The 18,270-nt window shown below is 39.1% G+C and overlaps 1 protein-coding gene across 22 annotated transcripts in view; it reads right to left on the bottom strand.

Annotated features, from left to right (window-relative positions):
• ELAVL2 (ELAV like RNA binding protein 2) overlaps positions 1-18,270 on the bottom strand; it is a 97,223-nt gene that overhangs the window by 44,089 nt on the left and 34,864 nt on the right. For 7 of the 22 annotated variants that reach the window (XM_065046322.1, XM_065046324.1, XM_065046333.1 and 4 more), the window contains 2 exons: positions 9,390-9,480; positions 6,923-7,163 (listed from right to left, as the gene is read on the bottom strand). In XM_065046322.1, coding sequence (XP_064902394.1) covers positions 6,923-7,163; positions 9,390-9,461 — 313 coding nt within the window. In that variant the 5' untranslated portion in view covers positions 9,462-9,480. Of the gene's footprint in view, positions 1-6,922; positions 7,164-9,364; positions 9,635-18,270 lie in introns of those variants that run through there. The other 15 variants (XM_065046335.1, XM_065046337.1, XM_065046344.1 and 12 more) reach the window with 4 other exon arrangements.

Raw genomic sequence — 18,270 nt, 5'->3', positions numbered from 1 at the left:
ATGCAGTTTCTACTGCTTCTACTGAGAACACATGATATCTTTCCCTTGATTACCAGAAGACTTGTAGAAGTCACAGCAAACATAAAAGCTCCCACTAAGATACCATTGTTTCACCCATGCTCACAGAGCACCTGCTCCACAGAAAAATCCTCTCCATCTCACAGCCTCAGTCATTTGAGCAGAAAACAACTGAACATGGTCATCAGGTCTTTCCTCAGACTCTGCTCTAGAGGAGAATATTCTATAACCAAGGATCTGACAGTACAGAGTCCCTCCTAACTCTGCACTGACTGTATGCACATACACTGCACACACTGCATTATAACCAACATTACCAGAACAATTACTGCTATTAACAACATAAGCTCAACTTTGACATCACGTCCAACACCACACATTTACTATTTTCTTCTGTGACCAACCCAGAATCCTCTGCATTTATTGTCACAGCTCTTCAACAAAAGCAGAGAACAAGCATGAGAAATTTCAGTATTAACAACTAAAAACTATTTCTGTACAAACTTTAATTGCAAACATACTGCCTATGACTGCATAAAAGATTTTCTGGAAGTGTTCAACTTCTGGGAAGTATCTGCAAAAATCATTAGCTGCAGAGGACAATATGAAATATACACAAGACAGATATGCCTGTTTACATAAGACTAAGGTTGACAGGACAAAGAAAAAGTAATATGACCCTTCTGTGTGCCTGTCCATTACACTGTGTGATTTCTAGATGTAAGAGTCTACAAAATGTTCAAGCGTTACATAATAAAATCCACATAATTTTATTCCAAGAGCCTATCATTTTGACCATAAAGAAATGCTACCACAGTATGACACATAGTCATTGGTCATAGGCCAAATGGGAACCCAGACTTTTGGAAGAGAGTGTGCAAGAGGATCAGGCTTTAAATCAACATGTAAGCTCCACAGTAAGGCAGATGATGTCTGAAAAACAGGCCCATGTAACAGTGATCAGCAAGAATGTCCTAAAAGACTTTGTCTTCACATTTAGAAAGCAGGAAGTCTGACAGCAGAAAATTATGCAAAAAGAAACCTTTGGGTGGGGAGCACCCAGCTCCTTGTACTAAATGGAACAGTCCTTTACCAGGAGTTCACCGCTACACAAGTCTACAGGTGTGAGATACTGTTCCACACTAGAACTCTCAACATATCCTGCCTTGTTTACTAGATAGTAAAAACAGGCATGCCAAAATGCAAAGTGTCTACATGTATGAATTATTATTAATTAAAGCACACTCCTGGAATGACAAGAAAAGCTGACCTATCAACAAACAGGTTCTCTTTTAGAGAACATAAGTTGTTAATTTCATGATTATATGATTATTCTAATAGGAGAACAGCATAGGAGCTTTGATGGCACGCAAGCTAATAAATTCTCCCATATTTGTGACACTTGACTTCAGCTGCTCTCTGAAATAAGTCTGAATTCCACAAAGTTTCAATTTGTCTAACAACTCCACAAACACTCCTGGGTAAATGACAAAAAAGCAAAAGGCCTGAAATCATGGAGACTATTCCACAATGTGAATACGAAGCATCTATCTTCCACAGGTACAACTGAATCTGCACTAAAGACAGTGGTTGCTAAGTCTAGTTTTTTTTTTTTTGTAAGGACACTGCATTAACTGCAATTCTTACCTTTACTCAAGTTTCAGAAAAGTAGACCTAGAAGATGCAGTTTCCCACATTTGGGTAAGTGTTCATTTATAAGTGGTAGGTATTACTGTCCCTTGCATTTTATGAAAAGCTGCTAACCCATCTGTCTTGCATAAGCAGAAAGCTTGTGCTTTTACGTGGCTGAAGAAGGGCAGTTTGATTATCAGACTTAATATCATTTTACCCTCTTCCATTACATTTAAAGTATTTTGGCTTCATTTCTATAATTATGCACACTTAACAATAAAGTAAAATGTTGTCTGCTGCTTTTGAATATGTAAATGCACTTACACTCAAACTATCTAGAGCAACTGGTAAGAATTCAGTTATGATGCTTTGTTGAAACCAGGGCCTCCCAACTACTGTGCAACTATAATTAGTCCACGTGGTAGTTCTGTACCTTGTATTTACATACATCCACATTAGCCAAGAGCATGTAAGAGTTAACACAGGCTTCAGAATACCTAGGCACAATGACTCATTCCAGACAGATTCTCTGGTTAGCAAGTGAAGATAAGTGACATTCATGCCCCAATTCTCAGATGCTGCTCTCGTCACTGGGATTCTCACATGAAGAGAATAATTCAGCACCACTTTAAACCTTGATACTAATGAAGATTTTAATCTCTATCTCAGTAAAACAGAATAACAATCTGCTATTTTAAATTCTTGCTGAGAACACTTTCAGTGTTTTTCCATGAGCTGAGCAAGTAAACTTCCCTTCAGCTACTAACGTTGCCCCAACAGCAAGTTGTGCTCACAAAGAGCATGTGTGGAGATGAGTGGCAGGAGCCTTCTGCCGTTCAGCTTTCTCAACTACCTCTTTCAGAACCAAATCCTTAGGGGAAAAAAGAAAAAAAATCAGTAAGGGACACAAACTTTATGTTGACAGTAAACTGCAAGGAGCTATAATCATTGGCTGAAGCAATTAAGAGGTTTTAACAATTTCTATTCTATGTAAAATGCATTACTGGAATGACTAGAACAGCCCTTTAGAAAAAGGGCTTCAAGCTGCTCACAGGAAATTAAGAAGAGAACTTCACTCCAACAGATTTTCCAGAGGCAGAAAGGCCCTAAAGCTCAACTCATCTCCATCCTGAAGTGTGTGGACAGCTTCAGGGAACTTGGGCACTGCCATAATGCAGTCTTAAATGCACTCCAGTGTTGCAGATGTGACCACAAACTGAACATTAAATAGAACAGGAAATAATTTGGTTCAAATCCACAGGATACTCTGACAAGTATTTGGGTGAAGATGGCAGTAGCTATCCTTGATCCCTCTGAATTTCAATGCATGGCATCAGTAACCTGGAAAACAGCAGGCTTCAGGTCTTAAGATCTACTGAACCAGTAGACCACATCAGTGGGGTATGGTCTGGGACTCTGACACTGCTTGCTAAAATAGACAGATAGGCTAAAATTTGTTTTCTTCATCAAATAAAGTTTCACTGCAGAGAAACAGTTCACCAGCACATTTCACTTCATTCACCCACACTAACAGATTTCTTAGCATTCCTATCCTGGAGCTTTCATTTCCTTGGCAAACAGCTCTCAGTACCAGTATGTCAAAGTTTCACCTCATGAAGTAGCCAGAGGTTATATCCAATACTGATATAGACCAACCTGAACTAGACAGTCAAGGGCAGACCAGAGTTTTGTCCCTTAACAATTAATATTTGCAGTTTAGCCTGTGTGAAAGCCTATTTCATTTTCCACACTTGCCTAAACTTATAATTTACAGTTATTCATGAAATATCTAGTACTGGTGACTGTTTTAACACAGGAATTAAACCAATATAATTCTGAAATTCATGACAAATTATTTCTTCACAGAATTCAGTAACAATCCCTGTTCTAATTTTTTTTTTCTAATTTGCTATTCAAGAACTCTATAGAAAACCTGAAAATGAGTAAGAACAGGACTGCAACTAGAGAATTCTTTACTCAGCATCTACAAACAAGGCTACCTATCTCCAGGCTATTTAAATCTGAAGTATTGCTCCCAATGCAGTTATAAGGTCAGGTACCACATTTCTCCATCTCTTTTACACTAAAGCCTATTGGAACAAAACATGCAATTTTCTGCTGGCAGCTGAATGTATACCTCAAAGTTGAGGAGCTGCTCTCAGATAAAGGAGAAAACCAACTCTGTTCTCCAACATATCAAACTCTGGAGTTCTCACCTACTGAGAATGTAATTTAAATTCAGGATCTTTCCTAGGTATCACTTCATGCTATACAGAAGACATCATACAGGAGGTCTGCAGTTAAGATTCACTCCATTCTACTCCCAAGCAAGGAGTCTTTTGACACTAAGTAGCAGCAATGTGAGCTTCTAGCATATAAAACATCAAAACCATCTTGTAAGGATATAGGCAATTTGCACATTCATCCTTAATACCTTCAGGCTCAATTCTGTGTGCCCGCAGCAGCCTCTTAATTGGGAAAACCATGTAATCCTTCAACAACTTTAATAAGGAATGCTAAACATATGAACTTCGGTCTGTGAGACTGGGATAAACACTTTGAACAGCCATCTAACTCATGAAGTACCAGTTAAATCTTTCCATTTCTAGAACAAAAGATCAGAAAACAGACAAGTAAAATACCTTTTGTTTCAAAGTACTGAAGTCATTACCTATAGAGAAGACAGGCTTGTTTTCTGCAGCCACCAGTCTTCAGCTGAAGACACCACGATGTGCCACCAGCCCAGTCTAATTTCTTGGGCATCCCCAGGGACATTTGGTATTCTTCACAGTGAAGACCAGAGATTGCTTGGAGGTTTGGTCAACCCAGAAGGACTAAAAGAAGTGGTTTCAGTAGGAAAGGGTGCCATGTTGAAGCAGGGTACTTTACAGATTTAACTATTATACTACCTAATGTCTTATAAGCAAGCCCCCTCCTACAGGAAGAAAAATTGGTCATTCAGATCCAAAGGCAGCATTGCCTCCCCTTCATTGGGAGGCACAGAAGTCAGCCAGAGACTATTCAATAAGAGAGATCAAAGGATCAGTGTTGGCCTTTACACAGCCTCTGAGCTTGACTCATCTTGTGCCACTAAATAGTCCCTACTTCAGGGAGAGTAAGCTGCCAGCAATCACTAATTGAAATGAGGAACAGCCATGAAGTATGGCTTAGTGAATTCACCAAGACAGAGGCATGCATTCTGGCAGCTGTCTTCCAGAAGTCATACTTTTCAGGCAGAATTCCCTTGCTTTGGGGGAAATCTGCTTTCAAATCAACAAACTGTATGTAGAATACTCAGAAAAGATCAAGACTGAAAAACTCCCATTCTTGTAGTCTCAGAAGTACAGCATTACCTCTCTAGGCCTGAGTACAGTACAACTGTCTGTACATTTCTTCTTTAGTTTCTAGTTTGTAATGTACCTGAAGTCAAGCATAAAATTGACTGATGCTTTATAGGGCTGAGTTGCAAGAAGTCAGGCTTGAGAATCCACCTTGTGACTGGAGGCACAGAAGTGCAGTTGGTAAGAACACTGTTTAGAGGACAGTAGCCAAGACCTATAATCAAGAGAAACCAACACCAAAACCATCCCTCTATATGTAACAGGTTATTCTCACACAACACACAAAAACAGTCAAATGCTGTCTTCAGCATGCAGAAAATGACAACAAAAAAGCATCCTCAAAGTTGGTAATTATTCAGCATCTTAGTATTTTCATTAATTGTGTATTAATGGAATTACTCTGGCAATTAAACTACTTTGTATTACCCAAAAAAGGTACATGCTCTTGCTGAAGTCAGTATCACTGTGCAGCAGACTAGATGATCAAATTTCGGAGATGGGATCTCTAACTTCAGGTCACTCTGCTTACCCTCAGTCGGTACAGATGTAGAAGAATACCATGCAAATATTCCCTTTAGCATCTTTTTGCTGCCAGATTCATAAGCATCGTACTTGTAGTGCTGATACAGTAGTGTCTGCATCAATGTGGGAGAGGTGGCATTACTTCTTTCTGCCATGCTAGAGGAACAAGTATGTCATCAGGACAAAAGAGCATGCGCTGTATGCCAAAGGCAAGTCCTGGGTTTGGTGCCAGAGCTGCCTGAAGGTTTTTAGGCCTTGTCTTCCATTATTCATTTTGACAGTTGGGAACACTTCCCTCAAGTATACTTACCCCTCAAGTAAGTGAGGCTTGAAGCCACAAACAATCTGCAACAAGTTTTTGTCTTCCTACTTTTGCTGCTCAGGAACACCAAGTCACAAAGAAGTTTTTATTTAGTGCGAGAATAATGTCCATCTTCTGCCACTGCCTCTTGTTAATATGAAAGTACGGGCTTCCATACCTTCAACCAAAGCATACAGAACATGCAACCTCAAAGAGGTGCATTTTTAAACACTCACAAGCTAACCTGAACATCTAAGAGTTGCCACAAAGAACATAAGGATAGGTTCTTAAAAGATGGATATTTGAAGTCTGCAAAAAATCCAGAAAACAGAAGTACTAAAGTCAATATTGCCGAATAAAACTAACGAAACGTCAACATAGGCAATACATGAATGCTTTTTTAATTTGAGAGAGTTTACAGTCAGAAAAGAGATGAGAAACTCAACTTTGCCAGCCATCCTTTCAGTCTTGTTTTGAAGTGCATGCATCTGTCTGGTAGTTAGTTCTTCCAAAGTTAAACAACTGGTCTAAATACATGCAACCTGCACAGCAGTTCTCTCTAAAGTTCTAACAGAATGCACACTGCTATTTATACTCGAGTGTTGCATCCTAAAGAAACTGCTCAAGTGCTGCAATGCAAATGCAGCTTCACATACAAAGCTGACTAAATGAAGTCCACCTTTTTCCAAAGCAAGGTATGAGTTTAGATACCTACAATCCCTGAAAAGGGAAGCTTTGCATCAAGTAGGGCTAATGAAGTCGTGACTCCAAGGGAGCTCAAAAAAATTAAGTAAACCACGTACAAATATCTCATTTTCCACATGTGAATTTTCTTTCCAAGGACTCTAAAGCTCAAGAGACTTAAATGTCCTGTTAGCATTTATAGCACTCACAGAAACCTGGATAAAGTTCAAATAGAGACACTTAATTTTGGGGTGTAGAATCTAGGTAACACTGAACCAAAGTTCCTTCTGACTAGCAACACTAGCATTGGCTTCTTCTGCCTTTATTCAAAGATTTAATGGAAGTGCAAAACACCATCTGACAGCTCATTGCTTGGAAACTGAAAAAAAAAAAAAACAGCAGAAAAGTCTCCAAACCAACCTACCTGTTATTTTGTCCCTGACAAGCTTGCAGGATTCTATCTCACCAATGCTGCCAAACAGACTCTTCAGTTCCTCTTGTGTCATGTTCTGTGGAAGGTAGTTGACTATTAAATTGGTCTTGCTGTCTTCTGTGTTCCCAGAATCAACTGGTGATGAGCAATTGTTTATAGTGTTTGAACTATGGGCTGTGTTATTGCAAGTTGGTCCATTAGACAGTTGTGTTTCCATGGCAGCAATTACCTGCTGAAAAGCACAGAAAACACAAGCCATCAAAATTCATATTTCACCACCTATTAGGAGAGTTCAAACAAGAATCTAAAATACTTGTCACTATGTAGAAGTGGTATTGCCAGAGCCATATATTGCCTCTATATGCAAATAAATCCACCCATACAGAATTATTTTAACTGTCAGTCATGGCAATACTTCATAAAAACTTCCAGGCAAATAAAGTTGTCACTAAAATCTTCTACAAGCTCTCCCAATGAAGTTAACACTCACAACTTAGTTTCCATCCTCCCCCACTCCCTTTATTTAGGGGCCATCATAGCCTTATAAGTATAGAAGTCACCAGGTAGAATCGGCCCGTTGCAAGGGTAATCAATTCTATTAACTTACCATGGATAACTGTAATGATATGAAGCATAGCTTTTAAAGTGATAGCATTTGGTTATTTTTTATATAACCAGTACAATGCCTGGTTGTCATTTCTTCCCTTCCCTGTACCCTGTTAAATTGGATACTTTAACTTGATTAACTTACAGACATCAAAACAAAGGAGTTATCACTCCAGGAATTACAGTGTTTCACCCCAAAGTAACTGACTGTATTACTGGCAGATACTGCAAACACTTGGAGATGTGCCAGTGCTTGCCCACAAGCTATGACATGTACAAAAGGCTCTCTGCCATCTCAGTCAGTCACTGAACAGTAGCAGTTGGTAAGTACAGTGGGTTTTTAATGGCAGTCTAATATCCAAGAGTTGGTCAGCCCACCCTGCTTGAGACCAACTATACAGGACAGCATCCAACAGGAAATTCTATAAATTAATTACCCAGTAAAACATTTCAGCACAGAATCAAGACTCATCAAGAAGTTTCATTAAAAAAAAATCCAGCAGTCACTGAAATCCAACCTCATACTTCAATTTCTAGGAGTTCTCACAAAAAAATGCTGTTGTAAAAATCACAGTGTAACGCCAGGACCTCTGGAGGTTGTCCTAACTGTCCTGCTCAGAGCACTGAACGCATTCAGTGCATATCTGAACAGATGACTAGGTCAACTGCACTCAGGGAGTGCAAATTTGAATTATCCCAAAACAGGAGAGGGGCAGTAAGTCAAGTGTCTCAAACTACAATTCAGACATTCCTGGGAACACACTTCTATGTTCTGCATACAGAAATATTTTCCAAGAGGTTACTTCAGTACAACACAAAAGGGAAGATTCACTTAATAAGAATACTTAATATAAAAATGTGATCTAGTTTTCCTGAGCAGCTACAACATTTTCCTCTCTTGAGACAACCTCCAAGGAGTAACCTGCTCCTGACACTGCGATGAAACAAGTCAGCTGAAAAGATGAAAGTAGATTATCCCAATTAAGACAAATTACTTTTCAAAACATAGTCTATCTGGCAGAGGAAGTAGCCACAAATGCTATGCTGAGGCTCTGTAGAATTGCCTTCCCCTACTCCTTTAGTTTTTCCGCCCCCCCTCAAATTTTAAGTGTTCCCTCATCAAAAATAGCAAGGACAAACAATGCGCTCTTAATTGCACATTTATTTTCATGTTCAGGTGGTAAGAATGAGGTTCTAAGCCAACATTCAAATGAACAGCTGCAGTAGCCTGTGTGCGCAGAAATTATAGCACTTCTGAGCTATAGAACCATCTGTTCTGAATAAAGTGATACTAATATGTTTTACAAATAATGCATGTTCTATTGATAGGTTGAATACAACTGTTCATAAAACACAAAGCACATCTTCAACAGTTACTAATATTTTCCACCCAGAAAATTAGTTTAAGAGATAAATTTACAGTTTTCAAACAATTGCTTAGAATAAGACTTGTAGATATATTTTTAAAATAGTAATCATAAATACATAGCATACAGGTTTTTAAAGTTACTGCAATTTAGTATTCAGACCATACCAAAACCATTTTAGTACAATACTACTCTTCAATTATCCACCAGGTGTTTTGAATTAGTACTAAAATCTAATTGACATTAAAAGAAAGGCAAGCCACTGCAGTATAATTTCTACAGAAGATCACCATATTATAGAAGAAGTTGCCATGGTACACCAGTGTGCTCTAGGCTCTCACAGAATAGGGACACAACCTATAGCCTATAACAAAACGTAAAAAAGAGTTAATGTTCCAAATGAGAGACTAAAGAGTTTGGTATGGCCTCAGCACTATTAACATGTAAAAACGTAGCCTACAGAATTTAAGAAAAATCCCACAGACCCCAGTCCAAGGCTCTGCTGCCCACGAACCACTTCTAAGCAGAGAAGCCACATCACACAGTCTGACTGCCATGTTAGTTTGGAGTTGCCGTCTGCAATATGGACACAAAAAGTACTGTATGTTAGAGTAGCAAGATAATGCAACAAATCAGTTTGTACAAATTTACAGTAATTGCATTTATATTCCCAGCACGTCTATGCAGTGTGGCTTAATTGGATTTGAGGCAATTCCAATCTAATCTTGCCAAATTCAGCTCTGAAGTTTTTTCTTACATGAAATAAGATGCTTATCTTTAAGAAGATTCGAACAATAATGCAGTCTAGTTACCCCTGTATCTACACTGGAAACTACCTCTGGAACCACGTCATGCCTAAAAAACTATATCACAAAAGGATTTTTTAGATTTCAAGACCAAAGGAAGAAGAAAGAAAGAAAACACAGAAAGCCAATTTTCCATTAGTATGAAAAATGACCACACAACACTGAAAAACAGCGCCCCTTACATGCTTTTCCCAGCCCACAAAAAAATAACACAAGACTACAAACTGCTTCGCTAGTTCCTGAAATCCTACATTTTAAATATTAAGTAACTTAAAATCTTGCAAAGATAGCATTCAGTAAGTTCTGTTGCACTAGCTGTTTGAGAATAATACTGGATGCACAAGTCGCAGTAGATTCAAGGATTTCTCAAGTGTAATTATTGGAGCAAAACATGCAAGACATAGTTCTTCATAAGGGTATTTTTGTCCCCAAGCACATTGTATTTAAATAAAACATCATTGCAATCCCAGATGGATTTGAATTGAACAGTGCTAGGAGGATACCACAAAAACAAGTGGGTCATTTTCAGACAATTACAAGTAGTCCAGATGTTAAATATAACCACAACATGGCACAAATAGAAGTTGCCACAGCTGGTATAAATACAAGAAAACTTTCTTGCCCCTGCTTAACAGATGAGAAGTTTAAATTTGATAAAAAAGAAAAAATACCACACAAACAAACAAACCTAAAATAAAAGAAAACCAAACCACACAGAAAAAACCCACAAGGACTCAGATTAAAGGCTGAGGGAGCTGGGGCTCTTTAGCTTGGAGGAGACTGAGGGGTGATCTCATTAATGTTTATAAGTATGTAAAGGGTGTCACAAGGGTGGAGCAAGGCTCTTCTAAGTGACAACAAATGATAGGACAAGGGGCAATGGATACAAACTGGAATACAGGAAGTTCCACTTAAATATGAGAAGAAACTTCTCAGTGAGGGTGACAGACACTGGAACAGGCTGCCCAGGGGGTTGTGGAGTCTCCTTCTCTGGAGACATTCAAGCCCTGCCTGGATGCCTTCCTGTGTAACCTCATCTGGGTGTTCCTGCTCTGGCAGGGGAATTGGACTAGATGATCTTCTGAGGTCCCTTCTAGTCCCTGACATTCTGTGATTGTGGAAGATGGCTACATCCAGAGTTTATAAACATATACCACCTAACAACTTATCCTGGTTTAAAACAGTATAAATTACTCTTCATTTCAGTTTGCTACTGAATACCATATGGTTAGCTGACTTCATGTCTGGTCTTTACTTCTAAATTATGTTGATAAAGACCTTTAATAATCTCCTTTTATGAAAAATATTGAGGATTTGATATTGACCTCAAGTATGCAAGCCATTCCCTCTGGTCTCAACAATGCCACAACAACTGCACTTCTGAAGCTCTCCATTGTATACAGGGCAAGTATGTCTGACGAACAGCTTATTACATGAAGAAAAACTGAAAGTCTCAACTGACATCTTTTAAATCCAGACAAGCTTTATTAAAGAGACTTGATTAAAGTAGTAGTCTACAAAATTTGGTCCTACAGAAACTGCGGTGATGTGCACAATATATTTGTATCTCTATGGCCCTCAGCAAAGCAGTGTGACCTGATGGATTTATTATTTATTATTAGCTTCCTGTGAGCCCTAGGCTGCAGATGGAAAAGTCCAAGAGGACAGATCACTTGCATGCACAGGACTTTGGCGTATCCGCTACACAGACTGCACTGTGTCCTTAAGCATCACAACAGTTCTCTAAAGAGCACCTCTCACCTGAAGTACTTTCAATTTGCTTAACACATTTATCTTCACTGAATTGTTCCACAGAGTACTCCTGTCAGTGTACAAGTCAGTCAGTTCTAACTATGACACCATTATGCCTCAAAGCTGAGCTTTGCTCTACCAATTCTTTGACCATTTTTGTTACTACTCTCAAAGCTGCACAGAATGCTCTTTTACATGTAGTTTGAAAAACTAAAGTTCTCACCCTTTTATTTATACTTCTACTTGAACGACAGAGGATCTAGCTAATTGCACCCAAAAAAACTTGTAATTAAAAAAAGTTTCCAGCCTAAACATTGTACTTAGAGATTAAAATGGCACATTTACACAGAATTCAAGCTGTGAATAGTCTCCAAAAAAGTTTTAAAATGGAACTACCGAAGGATCACCAGTAGCATTACAAAAGCTAATACAGTTTGACTACTAACCTCAGATACTGTATTACACTTTGGATTACTAAAACAGCTCTGCAATTACTGCATTCAAAACCTAACAAATCATAAGGTCAGGAAACAGGGTTCTATGTCTACTAAAGAAATAAGTTCATCTTCAAACACATTTAAGATTAAGAGACCAATTAAGCAAAGCTGGAAAGGTAAACCTGCTCTTTCTATACAGTCCTGAAAGAAAGGAGAACTGAAGACAAAGTTGTTCAGTTCAGCAAACTCTGAGTGGTTCCCTTTGTTAACATATAGTGCACAGGAGTCATCCAGCTTTCAATAAACTTACTTTTAATTAACTAAGCACATTAAGACTTTAAATCCAAACACTCTAAACACTGCTTGTGGCATTAACTGAATCCCACTTTCTAATTAGCTGCAGTTAAAGTAAGTTATGAGTAAGGATTGCCTAGCAGAGAAGCAACAAGGCTTTTTTTTAAGACCAAAGACACCAAGAGTTAAAAAGCCATATGGCTTATGCAGCTAGTTCTGGTTGCCATAGAACAGTTCCAATTATATCAACGGTACATTTTTATATAAGAGCTTTAGAAAACAAAGCAGAGCTAGCAAGATGAAGACCAGCAAAACAAGTCACAGTTTTCTCTGCAAACCATGTATTTTGGTATGTAACACACTCAACTGCTCGTGTTCAGGTGAAAAGAAAAGCTGAGGCTGTATCCTGGCAGCGCTGAGACAGAACTAAGGTGAGATAAAACAGAAGAGCCTTAAACCATCTCAGGTGCATACATGCTAGTGAAAAAACCTTTAGTGCATCACACTTCTGCCCAAAGCCTTTCTACAACTTGTTTTGATTTGTACCTGTGCACTGACAAAAAGTTATTTCACATAGCTTTTATATATAGAATTTACTTCTATCTATAGACACCACACTAAAATCACACAGATGCCTGCCCTAGTTATGCTATATACTTCTAAATAGCATTGTTACATAAAGGTGGTTACAGAAAAATCAGTACCCTGAAGCTAAGTGGCCAGACACCAGACAGTAAACTAATATACCTCCAACAGATTACCACTGTTCAGAGGCAACTGAAGATGTATGATGAGATGCTTCCAGTCTCAAGGGTCACAGTTGATAAAACTCTTGATAAAATCTTAAGAGATCCTAAATATGCCTCAAATGCTGCTTAGATGCTGAATTTTGCTTTCAAAAACAGTGCTCAGCAAAAAAAAGTTTAGTATGTCTAAAAACTATATTTAAGTGCAGTTATTTGTACTGTGAATAGCTGCAATTCTTAATGCTTCCTCTTTACTGATTTCTGTCTTTACTGGATTATTAACTTTGAAGAGCTCATTTATTATCTTCAAGAAGTCAGATATCTTAAGAGCCTGCATGAAAGCACCGTATTAATTCAAGTATACTCAAAAAAGGCTGTACAATAAGAGATAATGGAGGCTGTTAAATCCAGCATATATAAAAACTATTACATAGGCTCCTAGGACATGCCAAGCTTCTTTATGGTTAAAGGGACATAAAGGTTAGAGGGCATATTTTTCAGTCAACAGCCTGTTTGTCAGAACAAAACACTACTCATTCTTTCAGTTTCTCTGTAGGAAGGAGAGTTGTCAATGAGAACTTGACAGTTTTTCTGATGTCCACGCATTAACAGCACATACTGCTTGGTGTACACAAACAGGCTAAACGATGCTAATTTCTTAAGTCTGTTTTCAGTGTTATTTTAAAACAGCATAAACAAGCATTACTCCATCATCAGCCCTCCCCACTTGCATGCTCATTCACTTGTGTGATTCCCTTCACTACATTATTGAATAAAATCTGTAGCACAAACCAGATCAGGGTACTGATCCAAGAGAAAACTCTCTCAGCCCAAGAGATCCAACCAGTAGAGTATCCCACGCAAAGTTACAACAACATTGATTAAAAAAAAAACACACACATCACCACACAGTCACAGAAAACTTAGAATTAGCTTCTGATAATAAGGTAGTCTCAAAATTTTCAAAGTAACTTATAAAGTTACAGGTGTAAAGAAACACAGGCAACTGTATGACCAAAAAGCAGAGGAACCCTATGCAATAATCAAACCCAACTACATAGCCTCTTTAAGGTGACAGGTTAGAAGGGAAACTTTCACACTGACTCTTGCACAAATCACTAAACAATACCACTTAACACTTCTACACCTTGGCCTCAAAGGCATGGTGGAAAGTGACTCGAGAGATGGAAGACTGATATGAAAAAGTCATACACGACATAAGTAAAAGGATTTTAATTAATCATTTTGATTGGTACTGCAAAAGCTGATCTGCAGAAGCTTTCAGCAGGATGAAGAGGCAGCTAGACAGACTTGTCCATTCCAGGTAGACAATGAGAACACAAGCAGACAGCTGCAGACAGCTGAACAAGAAACAGCCATCAGTATAGGCATGAATTCTGCTACCAGTAAAAGAGCTTGATAGTCCTAGTGACTGCACTATAAGGACAGAAGGAAGAAAGGGCAAGTTATCTACACAATGTAAAAATTCCTAGGGAATACTAGGAATGTATACACAGATTAAGAAAGTGTCTTCACACAGTTCACAATGCTTTTGGAAACTGTTGGCATTCCTCTAAAACACCTAGGAACATATGAGATGCTCTGAATAATGCTGCATTAATGATACTAATGTATTAGGAAAGAAGCCAGCATAAAGGCTTGCAAGCAGTTCTGAAAAAATAACACACAAACAACAAGGTGAGGAAATTGCTTGACAAAGGAGTAATACACAGAACATGCAGGAGCTCTTCTGCCTGACTGCAATTACTAACTACCTGTCAGCTGGGGTAAACAGAGGGAAAACTTAAATTACCCTGTATATCTTAGAAACCATATTAGAAATATTAACTATAATAGTCCTGTAAAGAAAACAGACACCTGCATCCCTTTAAGGGATCAGTTCAAGTGAGACTCCAATAAAGCAAAACCATTTTTATGTTCCTAATTATTCAGGTCAATTTAGGTACATCACTTCTACCAACATAACTTATTCCCTGAGCAAGACAGCATCAACATACAGCATCAGTTAGCTTATTCACAAGATTAAAGAACTCAACACAAAATTACATTCTTCCTGTTTGTTGCCCTTTTGCATTTAAAAATGTTTAAAACCAGCTGAGGGGAAATAATTACTTTTTCTATATTTGAAACCCTAACTAAATGTCAAGTTGAGACTGAGCCAGATAATATTGCTGATGTTCAGCAAGATTCCACCAAAGCCTCCAGTGATGACACAGCCAGCCATTCAGGCCTGAAACAAAGAGCAAACCTTGAACAAAGTTGTGAGCAATTCCAGACTTGAGCAATACTTTAAGTGCAACTGTTGTTTAAAGGAAAGGATATGTTCAGACTTTTCATCTGCATCCTTCTATGCACAAAATCCTGCCACCTACAGTTTTTGCTCTAATTCACTCTAACACTTGTGCATGCTGTCCCAGTCTCATGTGCTAGCTCCCAGCCTCCTAGCAAAGTGCTCTCCAAGGCAATACAATTCTGTCAAAATGCAGATGTATCCTGCAAGTAACAGTGCAGACATTTCCCTTCAGCATTACACATCTACAGTCCTCTTGAGCATACAAGAAGAGAAGAAAACAGATACAACAGGGTGAAAGGATACAACTTGAGGACTCTTCAAACACAGCATCTTGATAGCTTGAATGGTTTCCAAGTCAACATCCACTTTTAGATATATAGTGCCTGCTCCTCTTGAACTGACCAGGATGCCTACTTCAATTTTTTCAGCATTTACCTCACTATTTCAGTTGGGCTGCATAAAACTTTTTCTTCTACATCCTTCCACCTCACTGGCAATTTCAAAAGCTGAAGTTTTACCAATAGCCAGGAAAAGGAAGAAGGCTCTCCTTCCAGTTGTGGGCAGTGACATTAGAAGAAACAGAAAGACAGTCTTATTACATGGCTCTGTGGATGGTGTTACCACGAGTCAGAGGTTTTTGATAATGTGATGAGCTACATGGCACCAGGTTTTCTGGTGTCAGATGGAATTCACACCCATCTCAAAGGGGGAAGAGGGTCTTCAGACATAAGCCACCAGGGCTCATTGACAGAACTTTAAACTAGACATGATGGGGAAGGGGACAAGCTGTGGGATGAGACAACAAGAATAGAGGGGTAGGGTGCTAGCAAGAACCCTCAGCCCTCAGACATGCTGGCCTCACTGGAGCCCACTTTAATTACGTCTTACAGAGATGAGCCAGGGACTCTGAGGTAAGAGGCCAACAGAAAAACACCAGTGACATGCTTTGAAGGAATTAAGGGGTGTTCTTCTAAGAAGGTGATGCACTCAAGAGCCCAGCTGAAGTGCCTCTACACTAATGCACATAGCATGGGCAACAAACAGGAGGAAGTCACCATGCTGCTAGAAAGCTATGACCCAGTGGCCATTACTGAAACATGGTGGGACAGATACCATGACCAGAGTGCAGTGATTGATGACTACAGGCTGTTCAGGAGTGACAGGTAAGGAAGGAAGGTTACCCTCTACATCAAGAGACAGACTGTGAAGAGACATTTCTGAAGAACAGACAGGTTAAAAGAATATGGGTAAAAATCAGAGACCAAGGTAACAAACCTTGTGGTAGGTGTCTACTACAGGCTGCCCAATCAGCAGGAGACTATTGATGAAGCTGCTTACTCCAGCTACAGGAGGCATCACGTTCTCAGGCTCTTGTCCTGCTGGGGGACTTCATCTACCCCAACATCCACTGGAAAAGTACAGAGACCGTAATCAAGAGACTCCTGGAGTGCACTGAGGATAACTTCCCCAGCCAGGTAATGGACAGCCATAGCAGGGGGATGCAATACTGGACCTGATGGTCACCAATGCAAGTGAGCTAATCAGTGATGTCAAGATTGGAGGCAGCGTGGGCTGCAGCAATCACACACATATGGAGTTTGCAGTCCTGAGGGCTGTGGGACAGCAAAGAGTAAAGTCAGGACCCTGGATTTTAGGAAGGCCAACTTTCAGCTCTGCAAGGGGTTCGTCAATGGGACCCCTGGGAAACTGGGAGCAGAACAGAGCTGGCAGATCTGTAAGGGAGGCTTTCCACAGAGCTCAAGACCTCATGATCCCCAAATGTATGAAACTGGGTAAGGAGAGCAAGAGACTGATACGGCTGAGTCAAGACCTGCTGGTCAAACTGAAGGGCAAGAAGGAAATGCACACCATGACATTTGAAGGTCATTTCCAACCCAAACTATCCTATGATTCTATGTCTAACTCACTAAACATTGTATATACATATTACTCAAATCTAGACCTTGTAACAACAAGTTCTAAATTAGGTAATTTTCTTTCAAATTAATTTTGAAAAGCTGACTTCACTGCACTAGGAGGTTTATCATTGTATTGAAAAACTGAAATACCTCATTTCATGCTGAAACCAATTACATGCCTAATTCAATAGCAAGAGAAGGAGTAGTCACAGAAGTACACTACTGCAAGAGCTCCCAAATACTCAGAATCATATCTTTCCTAATTTATTTTATTCTCCTGTGCACATCTTCAAACTTCACTATCAAAGGAAAAAAAAAATCAAGACTTTTTTTACAAAGAAGGTTGGTGATAAGTCTCAAGTATCATGATGTCAGTCCAACAGCACATACCTCTGAATTAACCCACACTTTCCCGCCTGTAGCTATGCACATCAAGCACAACAAAGTCCCATAGGCCCCCAAAACCTCTGTAACACACACTACAGGACAAAAAAAGATCCTGGACAGAGAAATCAGACATGCAGGAGCAACCAGACTTGACTTTGGGAAATATGGAAAATATGACGCTCACACTATCTATGACTTAACATACCCCTATTTGCTCTATGGGTTAACCTGCATATTTTTGTTCCCATTTTACTACACCAACGGACCAACTCTGAAGCACAGAAGAATAGCAACTGCTTTTACCCAGCACTCAAGTTTGAGATCAGGAAGTTAAGACTTTGCTTATCTCTAGTACCCTTTATAGCAGGCCTGACAAATCACATTATTTGCCTAGGCACCCAAAGACTGATTTCAAGTGCAGAAGAATACCTCAAAATAAAACAGATGGTAGATTTTATGCTTTGACACCCATCTGACATAGAGCAAAGAGTCAGTTTGGAAACTTGTCTTTGTTTTATAATTAGTTACTTCCAAAACAGCAAGAAGTCCACTTCGTGGAGCCAACTCTATGCTTTGGGAAGGAAATGGATAACTTACAAAGCAAAGGCATCAGTAAATTAATAAAGGCTGCTCAGAAACAGTGTGCATCTTTCCTCCTGGCACTTTTATCTTGCAAAAAAGATGACAGTGATTTTATACTGAATCTCCCAA

This window comes from Columba livia, chromosome Z (genome assembly GCF_036013475.1).
Source record: "Columba livia isolate bColLiv1 breed racing homer chromosome Z, bColLiv1.pat.W.v2, whole genome shotgun sequence".
Taxonomy (NCBI): Eukaryota; Metazoa; Chordata; class Aves; order Columbiformes; family Columbidae; genus Columba; species Columba livia.
Note: the sequence above shows the minus strand (reverse complement) of the source record. Positions and strands in the feature narration are given on the sequence as shown.